Source organism: Ipomoea triloba, chromosome 1 (genome assembly GCF_003576645.1).
Source record: "Ipomoea triloba cultivar NCNSP0323 chromosome 1, ASM357664v1".
NCBI classification, from domain to species: Eukaryota; Viridiplantae; Streptophyta; class Magnoliopsida; order Solanales; family Convolvulaceae; genus Ipomoea; species Ipomoea triloba.
In genome coordinates, this window is record NC_044916.1 from 7,075,002 (window position 1) to 7,087,055 (window position 12,054).

Sequence of the window (12,054 nt, forward strand, 5' to 3'; positions counted from 1 at the left end):
TTTTTTTTTTTTTTTTTTGAATACTATTGACCCTGTTACATGTAGTATCTGTCCATATACTTTCTCAACCTACTGAAGCCCAACAATAAAGTCAACATTGCCCCCACTGAGGCTCGAACCCATAACCTCCCACTTGGGCAATCAAATTTCAAATTTGTAAGTGATACTTCTTAAATTCAAATTTCAACCAAACAATTGTTTGGGCAATCACTAATTGGCAATTTATATCAGGGTACACCTAGCATTATGGATCGAAACGATCAAATACAAAATATATATACTGAATGTTCACAATTTAAATTGTGAACATTTAGTTGTGAACATTTCGTATGTAAATTGTGTATTTTAGACTCGGGTTCACCTTGCAAGGTGGACCCGGTCCACAGAATAATTTGCTGAATTTATAATTATAAGGTACATAATTTCATAACACAAGACACATACACATGTTATATATTTACTTATTTTTTAAATCTGATTTAGGTAAATAATTTGTATTCATAAGCACAAAATTTCATAACACAAGACACATAAATTCGTAACATAAGACACAATTACTAATTTGTTTTAAGTACAGATTCATACTCTTAAGGTACATAATTTCATAACACAAGATAAACTCACAACATAAGACACATACACATTCACCAGGGTTTATAGTGCACTCACTGTGAATCCTGGTCCATGGTATAAGGATTGTCAAATTATATTTTGGATGAGGATCCAACTTATAAGTTAGACCTTTGTTCATAATGTCATTTTGTAATTCACAAAAACAATGCTTTTAGTTGCACACACGCACACATATATATAGTCACAATCAGAAATGACATTGGCACTACATGTACCTAATTCGTTAACTGTAGATACATAATTTAGTAGCTACAAGTACATAATATGTTAACTACATGTTTATAAAATCAATAACTTAAGTTCATAATAAAAACATACAAATTTTCAACCAAATATCTCTTAAAACTATGACATAATCATGATTAATCAAATACTGAAATACGAATCATATACTGCTATATTTTAGATGAAAAAATTTGGTCCCTATAGCATGATCCTATAAAAATTAAAAACTAAAAATATCACATGTTAGTGCTCATACCCTTGCTTCTCTGGCATGGGGTCATTCTGATATTTTGTACTGGATTCTGTCCCTCCTAACTCTATTTCTGCGTTTCTGCATTAATATATGCTGGTTTTTGCTTTCAAAAAAAATATCACATACTAAAATACCGCAAAAACCATGAGATTCATAACAAGTATAAATTATGGAAATTTTGACAAATTACAATTAGGTCTAAAAATTATTATAATTATATTTATAACACATAATTCAAGTTTGGGTCGGATACAACTTTAACACATAGTATATTAACCAGTTTATGTTAGAATATATCATAATTTATTTGAAGTTGGGGCTAAAGTTTGAATAATTTCAACAAGACCAACTGCTTACAGTACAAACTGTCAGCTGATTTAAATATGATGCTGGGTAGTCAGCAATACTAACCATCCCAGCTAATCTTATCACATACATTTCATTCATTCATTATATCTGCTTCTGATCTCTGTTTCCAACTTTTTATGCCCTTTTACATTTACTTGCTATATTTCTTCACAGCCCACAAAAAGATGGAATCTTCTTGATGCACAATGTCTGATGCTTTGCTGCTGAACATTTAAGGTTTGGGTTTAAGATCGAATCTTCTGCATTTTTTGTCTCTTAGTGTTAGTATTATATTAATTAGATATGTTATGCATAGTCAAACATGTTTGATTTTTCTAGTTTTTCAGTTGTTTCTGAATGTGTACAAGAAAATGTGTATAGGAAAGACAATTTCTTTGAAACCCTTTTTTATTAGCTTTAAATTTTACATGCTGATGAGGGGAGGGGGAAAAGGGGAGGGCTTTTATATATATTCCCATGTTTTTGCTAATTTCTTTTCTTGTGTTTTTGGGTTAGTTATTTGATGTGGTGTGATTGCAATGGATAGTAGTGGAGAATTCAAGAAATCCTGTGAGGTGGCTGTTCTGATCCATGGGGATGATAAAGATTCAAGAAATAATCCTCATGAACTGCATCTTCCAGATGGTTCTAGGGATAAAAAAGGCACACCTTTGCCTAATTCACCACAGAGAGTATCACTTGATTCATCTTTTGATTCTCAGAAGGGGGTCCCTGTGAGTGGTCCCTCTCCTGAGATGGGTAGCCACAATAAGCCTCCTAGAATCCCAGGAACTGACACTCTCACTAGGCGAAAGTCATTCTCAAAGTCGGTTTACTCGAGATCCAAATCGAGGTTTGGTGAGCAATCTGTGCCTATTGATCCTAGTATGTTTGAGGAAAACTATGACCATGATGTGAATTCACCGTGGAGATCAAATGCATCTAGTCGTGCTTCGCCCAAGGCTAATGTGGGCCAAAATGCTCCCGGGGTTACACAGAAAGAATTCGCGAGGACAGTTTCTGTGTCTGTGATGCAGAAGACGCCAGTGATGGCATCACCGGGGCGTTTTGGCGGGGTTGATGAACACGAGGCAATATATAACAAAGTGAACATAAGGAAAAAATTGAGGCTTAGGAAAGTGAAACTGAAAGTTCTGATGGATTGGCTGGTGTTTCTCGGCCTTTTGGGGTTCCTAATAGCCTGCTTGACCACTGAAAAGCTGCAGAATTTGAAGATTTGGGAGTTGGAGATCTGGAAATGGGTCGTGCTCGTTATGGTGATAATCAGCGGGATGTTGGTGTCAAAATGGCTCATACATTTCATTGCCTTATTGATCGAGCTCAACTTTTTGTTGAAAAAAAAGGTTCTGTACTTCGTGTATGGCTTGAAGAAGATTGTCCAGGTTTTCATTTGGTTGAGTTGGGTTCTGGTCACTTGGGTGTTGCTATTCACCACTGGGGTTAGAAGAACACATCTCGCAAACAAAATTTTGGATTACATTACTTGGACTATTGTTTCTTTGCTCATCGGCGCATTTTTGTGGCTCCTCAAGACATTGCTGCTTAAGATTCTTGCAGCCTCCTTTCATGTGAACACATTCTTTGACAGAATTCAGGAATCTCTGTTTCATCAGTACATTCTACTCACGCTGTCGGGGCTGCCCGTTATGGAGTCTGCCCAGATGGCCGGGGGAGGAGCAAATAGTACCACTGCTCAGCTTAGCTTCGACAAACCAAAGAAGGGAAGAGGGAAGGAAAAGAAGCAGAAAGAGGTGGTTGATATGAATAAGCTGCATCAGATGAAGAGGGATAAGGTCTCGGCTTGGACCATGAAAATGCTCGTTGATGTCATATCCAATTCGGGGTTGTGCACTCTCTCTGGTGCGTTCGATGAAAGTGCTTTTGATGGAGAGAATGACCAAGCAGATAAGCAGATTACTAATGAGGAGGAAGCCATTGCTGCTGCCTATCACATCTTCAGGAACGTTGCTCGCTACCCTAACGCCACGTAATTCTGCCTTCCATTTTCAGAGATTTCCTTGAGCTAGCTTATGCTTCTATGTTTCCTTATACCACAGGACTATTAGTAGCAAATGTGTAACTTTATTTAATCGCCTGATACCTCTTGTTAGGATCAAACGCTTACCACTGCGCCAGGCCAAAAGCTATAGCTAGAGTGAAGGCGCAACTTTATTTCCTTATATGTGAGGCAAGGTGCTGGACTTGGCCCTACAGGCCTCTGCCCAACAATCCCTAGCCACCTGGTGTTGGACTTGGCCCTTCACTGGCCTCCGTCCAACAAAACCTTTCTTTCGATTATCTTTCTTTATTTGCATCATAATTTGCAGTCTTTTTTCTTGTGAAGGTATATTGATGAGTATGACCTGATGAGATTCATGATCAAAGAAGAGGTGGATCTGGTTTTCCAAATGATAGATGTGGCTGACACTGGACAAATCCACAGAAAAGCTTTGATGGAATGGGTGGTATTATGAAATTCTTATTTCCATGGAATACAATATGAAATAAAGTTATAAAGGATATGTTGCTAAATGACAAATAAGACTTGTTTCTTTGACATCTTTCTTTTCACAATGTGGTCCTCAAGAACCACTAGTCTTGCTTTGGCTAGTTTTAGGCCAAGACCTTCCAGAAGAAGTCAGAGCTGATAGTTGGACTGCAAATTTATGTTTATATATTATATGCTCGACAGAATTGACTGTTCAGCAAAAGCTTTATTTCTCAGTGTTGGTGTACTTGGTACATGCAGGTTAAGGTTTACAATGGCCGCAAAGCGCTGTCACACGCCCTGAATGACACAAAGACTGCTGTAAGGCAATTGAACAAGCTCGTCACGGTTGTTCTTATAGTTATAATAATCATAATTTGGCTTCTATTGATCGGAATAGCTACCACGAAAGTCCTCGTCTTCCTGTCATCACAACTCGTAGTTGCAGCTTTTATGTTTGGTAACACTTGCAAGGTGATATTTGAGGCCATCGTGTTCGTATTTGTGATGCACCCTTTTGATGTTGGCGACCGCTGTGTGATCGATGGCATTCAGGTAAAGAGATGGCAATGAACTATTTCTGGTTTTCCTCGAGTAATCCATATCATATATATATCTTGAAATTAATTGCAGATGACAGTTGAAGAGATGAATATCTTGAACACAGTGTTCTTGAGATATGACAATGAGAAAATATACTATCCAAATACAGTTCTGGCCACTAGGCCTATCAGCAATTTCTACAGAAGCCCTGATATGAGTGATTGCTTCGAGTTCAGCCTCGATTTCAGGACACCATTGGAGAAGATAGGAGCTTTAAAAGAAAGAGTAAAGATGTAAGTTCAATATATATATAATCTTCATATCCATAACCATTCCACTATGTACTTATATTCTGTCTATCTTATTGCCTGTTTCAGATACTTAGAGAAAAGCTCCCATTGGCATTTCAATCACAATATGGTCGTGAAGGAGATCGAAAATATGAATAAGATAAAGATGGCACTGTTTTTCAATCACACAATGAACTTCCAAGACATCGCAGAGAAGAACCGGAGGAGAACTGAACTGATCTTGGAGATGAAGAAAACTTTTGAGGATTTAGATCTGCGATATGATCTTCTCCCTCAAGAAGTTCATCTCGTCGAGTCAAGGGCAGCAGCTTTGGGCAGTAAATGACTACCTAGCTCTTTCGGTTCGCCTTTGATTTGATCTCTGGTATGTCTATATATGATTCTGCATTCAAGTATTGAATTGAATGTAAATATCATCCTGGCCTCAGAAATCTTGCATGAACTTGTTACCAAAGTGTGGCATCTTCTTTCGGGTTTTACGACATGGATCTACTCAAAATCCTTGTATCTCCCTCCAAGTCTATAAGCTATATATGTTAGAATGCTGCAACAGAAACAGGCCAGGGCACACAACACCTTCAGGTTTCCTTGCTTCAAATGGCCACTGAATTTTAGAAGAAGAGCAGAATATGGTTATTCTATGTTAAGATGCAAACAAGTGTTATGGTTGGTCCATGTCAAGATGCAAACAACAAGTGTTTTGTCTTGTATCAACCATGTATCACATGTATTAGGTATTTTGTAGATATCCCCAAAAACTGGGTTTAATTTGCAGATGGAGTTAAAAGTGTGAATGTTTTTCAATAAATTGATCATCAGGCAAATAATGCTATATAATTTACATGCTTTTGATTGGGGTAAATATTAAAGTTGTAATGCCCACAACAAATGTGTTTTTACACACAATAATATATGTATAGTTCACCCATACTTCCAAGAAAATTCATATAATTTCTACAAACAAATTTGATGTTCTTTATACAATTATTTTTATGTGAAAGTAGTTAATTGGTTTTTTATTTATTATTTAATTTTATGGGGTTAAGGAATTAGGCCTAAGGGCCAAGGAAGATTTACCAAGGTACAGGAGGGTAAAGCAAAATTGAGCTTAGGAGTTGGGAGGTAGAAATTTTGAGGTAAAAAATTCAAAATGTAAAGAGGTTGGAAGTTTGGGAGTGCAAAAGACAGAGAGGTGGGGAGTTTGGGGTACAAAACGTGGAGAACCATAGACCCTAAGGGCAGAGTGCAAAGGTCAGAGGGGAGGGGGACAAGACACTAGGGGCAAGGCCAAGGCTAAGCACCCTAACACGAATTAATTTCATTTTTTTTTTTTTGAAAACAAACGGAACTGAATATATTAAGTAGAGTCTAGCTCCAAAGCATGAACAACAGAAACAAAAGGGACAACAAAAGTGTCCGCACAGTCAGACTTGGACAAGGCTTCCGGAGTTAACAGATGGGCAACCTTGTTCGCGGACCGTTTAGCAAACAAAAAGCATATGTTGGTAAAAACATTAGCTAGTTCTCTAACATCATTTAAAATAAGATCAAACGAAGTCTGCATCTTCTGAGTATGAATCGTCGAAATGATCTTACTGCAATCTGTCTCAATCTGCACTGGATCCGTAGTGATTTCCTTGAGCCATTTTAGAGCTTCTCTCACTCCAAGAGCCTCTGCTTCTGGTTTATACACTCCATTCCAGGGGACTTGGAGTCATTTTTAGTTTTAGATTTATAGGTGGTTTTTTAGTTTTAGTCATTTTTATCAAAATATTCACATTTAATCATAGTATTATTGTGACATAATCCTTTTTTGTATTTGTCAACAAAATCGTTGAAATGTCGTTAGATACAAAGACATTTTAATTATTTTTATACAAAGTTAGTTGATCCCACTATATTTTTATGTTTATTTTTTTGAAAAAATATGTAATGGAAGATCGAAATGCCTTTCTATTTAATGACATTAAAATTGTTTTATAGAATAAGGGCCAAATTGGCCACTGAACGTAACGCGAAAGTGCAATCAGGCCACCCAACCAAAAAAACGTTCAATTACATCACTCAACAGCGCAAATCCGTTCGATTTCACCTGCTAGCCGGTTTTAACCCCTTGTTTCCGGTTAATTGCTTACCTGGCCGATTACATGGCAATGTTTCATTGTCTTCTAATATTTTCCTTGGTCAAACCTTCCACGTGTAAGCAAAAGTGCAAAACTACATTGTGAGAGTGATTGCATTGTGAGAGCTGAGCGTCTCCAAGCTATGGAATCAATGGCGACAACTTGTGCAAAAATTCATGTTCGATTTTCGGGCTCCAAAACCAGTACCCATCAATATTCACAAAAACATGTGCAAAATCTGAGCAGAAAAAGGAAGAAGCAGCAACCATTACTAGTACTATTCTGAAGCCGGAATATACAGAAGCAAACACCCTTCTGTACACCTCCCTTCCCACCCATTTCTTGACGTTGCGGCCTCTCTGCTCTCATCGATTCCCAGTCTGGGTTCTCAATTTCCAGTCTCTGCTCTCTCGTCAACTCCATGTCTCCATGGCCGCAGGTTTGTTTTGTTGAAGAATTACTGTACAAAAACAAGGACCTTAGCTCAAATATCGCCGTCCTCGCCGTCTTCTTCGTGCGGCCCTTTAGGCACGGTGACCACCAGTTCGCCGTCGCGAAACGCCGCGATGGCCATCCCGGGGAGAGTCGACCCGGGGAGCCGAAACCGCCACAAGTCGAGCTCCACTAGGTCGTCCCCTCAGATTACAATCTTAGTAATGCCGGGGTAGATCTGGATGGTTTGGGCCCTGATATTATCCCCGCTAACGTCGTCGGTCGGAATGATGAAGCGGAAGAAATCGCGGGTCTCTTCAATCAAAACATCGGCGTAATTCCAAAAATCGCGAGACCGCCGGACAAGGACAATAGCAGAGCAACTTCATTCCCTGTCATCCTCTTGGATCTTTTAAGCGTCGGTGTAGTCACGGCCACCATGCATCCTCTCTGCACGTCGGGAAATTTGGTAGGGCTAAGTTGTTTTGCTTACACGTGGAAGGTTTGACCAAGGAAAATATAAGAAGACAATGAAATATTGCCATGTAATAGACTAGGTAAGCACTTAACCAGAAACAAGGGGTGAAAACCGGCTAACAGGTGAAATTGAACGGATTTGCGCTGTTGAGTGATGTAATTGAACGTTTTTTTGGTTGGGTGGCCTGATTGCACTTTCGCGTTACGTTCAGTAGCCAATTTGGCCCTTATTCCTTGTTTTATTGATAGAAGACAAAAAATTTTATGACACAATAACAATAGGACCAAACGTGGATGTTCTGATAAAAAATAATTAAAAGTGGACTGTCACTTATAAATCTAAGACAAAAAATGGAATTTACTCCTAATATAATAATCATTTGCCCCTAAAGTTTAGTATAGTTGGTTCATCGTCTAACTTAAAGGTCATAACTGGAGGCAGCAGTGTGGATGTTCAAATCCCACTGAAAAAAGGCCTAAAGATGCTGAAAGATTTAGATGTGATCCATTCCGTGCACACGAAGACTAAAGTTTGACTGATAAACTGATTGTGTGACTCATGATCTCCTAAATTAAAAAACAAAAATATAATAATCACTTAATGACAAGGATATGCAATCGTTTTCCATTTTCCACAAAGGATAACCCTATCCAGCAGAGTAGATTGCAGGGTTAAGAGGTGCCACGTGGGACAGATCTGAGATGCCATGTCAGCAGAAAATCTCCCTCCTCCATTCTCCGCCTATCATTACCATTTCCTTCAATTCTTCACCCCCTCCCTTTCTTCTTCTGATCTCTTTCTCCTCAGAAACCATTTTCCCCATTAGCTACATCGACAAAAAAAAAAAAATACAGACAACAAAATGGCCTCAATGTCAATGGCTATGCCGATCGCAGCCAGCCAGAAGAGGGTGCAGCCGCCCGGCGCCGCAGCCTTCTTCAACCCATTACCGGCGAGGCCCTCAAAGTCCGTCGTCTCAAGATCAAACAAGCGGCTCCAAATCTCGGCGTCTTTGAAGGAGAAGGCCATCACTGGACTCACCGCCGCCGCCTTGACTGCTTCGATGTTGGTTCCCGAGGCGGCGGAGGCGGCGGTGAGCCCGTCGCTGAAGAATTTCTTGCTGAGCATAGTTGCCGGAGGGGTTGTGGTTGCGGTTATTGTTGGGGCTGTTATTGGCGTTTCCAACTTTGACCCTGTTAAGAGAAGCTAAGTACTTATTACATATATATTTGCTTTAATATTAATATTAATGTAATGTAATGTGATGAGAAACTTTGAATCTCTGACTTCTACTCCGTTTTATTATTATTATTGTTATTAAGAATTTATTCTTAATTATGAGTGTGAATTCAAAGGAAAATTACTATCATCACGACATCACTAGCTTTCTCGTAAGCGTGATTGAATTGTTGAAACCGCAATTCATCCAAATCCAATCATTGATTTGGCATGCAATGTGGGTTCGAATCCCAGCGTAAACATGAATGAGAAAAAAGTTTAGGCTTATGGAATGTATTGATTGAACCCCTGTGCACACATAAAAATTAGGGTTTGATCAGTGGGTAGGTTACAAGTTCGTTTCTTATTGGGAGCCGTCTATTGACTTTCTTAGTTTGAATTATTCAACTATAACCCAATAATTGTCAAAAACTTGTGTGAGACCGTCTCATCGTGAGACGGGTCGGGTCATGAGGTAAATGTAACACTTATACGCACAAATGTCATACTTATATGCTCAAATGTAATACTAGGAATAAAAATTTTGTTACTTATATGGGTAAATGTAATACTTTTATGGGAAAATATAATACCTTTACATTTCGATTTAAAAGTATTACATTTTTTCCTCAAAAGTATTATATTTTCCCTTATAAGTAAGGAAAAATTGTCAACATTACTTATTATGAAAAATGTAACACTTTTTCTCTTATAAGTAACAAAATTTGTATTCCTAACTAGTATTATATTTGAGCATATAAGTATAACATTTACACATACAAGTGTGACATTTGCATGGTGCTTCGGCCAGACCCGACCCATCTCACGAATAAGGATCCGTGAGACGGTCTCACACAAGTGTGACCCATAATAATTTAGACAAATTTATCATTCAACTATAAATAATTTAGACAAATTTATCTATTCATAATTTTTACTGACTAAAGTCACAAGGCAAGATTTACTCATTTCAGACTCTCCAGTAGTAAATTTGAGTTTATCTTCACTCATTTCAGCTACATATTAAACATATCTTTAATCCTAAAAATAATTCAAAATACAAAAGTTTGTTTCTTAGCCAGAAAAAGGTGGCATGCAGAACATAGATCCATCCCAACCTGCTTTACATTCATCATTATCTCACTCAACAAACTACAAGTTATTAAAAAATTTCCATCCCATATATTCATAAGATCGAATGGATTTTTTTTTTTTTGAGGACTGATCGAATGGATATAAAATCCCTAGCTCTATATATATAGGTGGGACTTGGCATAGTCACTTTCATACATTAGACCAACTACCATCAAACAGTGCCCTAATCAGCTCTCTCTCGGCTAGGAAGTAACAAAACCCTAGCAGCCTACAGAGAGGCGAGAGGAAATACACAAAAAAAAAAAACGCAAAACGCGGACTCCATCGCCGACACAAAAAAAAAAACGCAAAACGCCGACTCCATCGCCGACCAGATCAGGACGAAACGCAGATCAGACCATCACCAGAGTAGATCGCCAGCAACAACGCCCTCAGTTCTGTGAGTATTACATCAATAGCTCGAAATGGCAGGCCAATATGTTTATTTTGCATGTTTTGAAGAACTCTATCGTATTAAATTCCCTTTGGCTTGCGAAGAAGAATCCAAGGTTGAGCTTGTATGCTCCAATCTTCCAAACTTTATGGCACTCTTCAATCAAAGATTGCTTTGAAACCCTTCCATCCCCTCCTCTCGCACCTGAATGGATTTGGCCACCTTGTTCTTAGGGGATATCTATATTTGTTCATTAGTTATCCACTGACTGTGAAGTACCCTAGGAATGTCTTTACTTTCAACTTCAGATCCTCAAAATGGGAGGAGGGGAGGTCTTTGGTAGATCAATTTGAAAAGAAACAAATTCCTCCTCCCTTTGATCACAATGGCGACATAGGGCTTTCAGATGTTTTTCCTGATAAAACTCGGATTCTGGTTGCCTTTTCTTATACTAAGCTCAATGCATATTGTGAAGATTCATGCGGACGGTGGTCTTGAGCTCATATCTTACTGGGTTATAAATGAAATTTTTTGTCTGGTAGAGAATGGGCGTGTCTTTCAAAGTGCTAGTTGATCTTGGAGGTGAGAAATTTTGTGTGGTCACCGGTTCTGATGAGATAGATGTCTTGATGTATGTGTTCCAAATTGATTTTGGACTTGAACATCACATTCAATCCTCTTCAAGTGGTGTTGGAGCCTCCTCAAGAATCCTTTACTACAAGAAATTGCAGATTGGGAGTAATATCCAATCTTTTTGTATTGCCTCTACCCCTCCACCAATTGAAGACCTAGACAGGGTGGAAAACACAAGTAAAACGGAAATGAGTGGGGATGAAACCGTGCATAAGACTAAATTCCTCCGTTCTTTATGAGTGGTGTGTTGTTTGATTTCGGCATGGCCATGCTTGGTGCCTTAGATCGACCATCTTTTTAATTTAGCTTTAGTTGTAAATGGCCTGTCAAGGGAAAGCCATGTTGAAACCAGAAGTTTAGTTTTTTAACCAATTGGGTTTATGTACATTTTCATAAGCTATTTTATTGAACCATGAATTTGTAGTTATATGCCTTGGCACAGAAAATAAACTGCCAACTATTGTTTCATTTTTACCTTTTACAACACAAAGCATGTAACTGTTAAATTAAATGGGATGAATCTGTTCTGGAGCTTATGGAATGCTATAAGTTAATTTAGCTCTTAAAAAAAGAAGAGGGCAATAGTGAGAGATGGGTGTTAGAGTTTTTTGTACTTTTGGTCCCATGAGTATTGTAACACTAACAATTTTGATCTACAACTTTTAAAACTTGCAGAATTGGTCAACAAGAATCAATTTCTTAGCACAAATGATCCTTATGGTGATTTCTCCGTCAATTTTTCACCAGAAAAATTATTTTCGTTTATATAGTAGGGCTTTTTTTTTTTTTTTTTTTTTTTTTTTTTTTTTGTCTTTTTAGA

At 38.2% G+C, this 12,054-nt stretch overlaps 2 protein-coding genes across 2 annotated transcripts; both read left to right on the top strand.

Moving 5' to 3' along the window:
- The first annotated feature begins 1,469 nt into the window (after positions 1-1,469).
- Positions 1,470-5,750, top strand: LOC116030146 (mechanosensitive ion channel protein 10-like). The gene is made up of 6 exons (XM_031272310.1): positions 1,470-1,696; positions 1,976-3,467; positions 3,825-3,945; positions 4,230-4,523; positions 4,602-4,804; positions 4,889-5,750. Exons 2-6 carry the CDS (start codon positions 1,999-2,001, stop codon positions 5,145-5,147), a joined length of 2,346 nt encoding a protein of 781 aa, XP_031128170.1. The 5' UTR covers positions 1,470-1,696; positions 1,976-1,998; the 3' UTR covers positions 5,148-5,750.
- Positions 5,751-8,646: 2,896 nt separating this feature from the next.
- LOC116019861 lies at positions 8,647-9,215 on the top strand. Its single transcript, XM_031260222.1, has one exon. It carries the CDS (start codon positions 8,718-8,720, stop codon positions 9,063-9,065), a length of 348 nt encoding a protein of 115 aa, XP_031116082.1. The 5' UTR covers positions 8,647-8,717; the 3' UTR covers positions 9,066-9,215.
- The last annotated feature ends 2,839 nt before the right edge of the window (positions 9,216-12,054 follow it).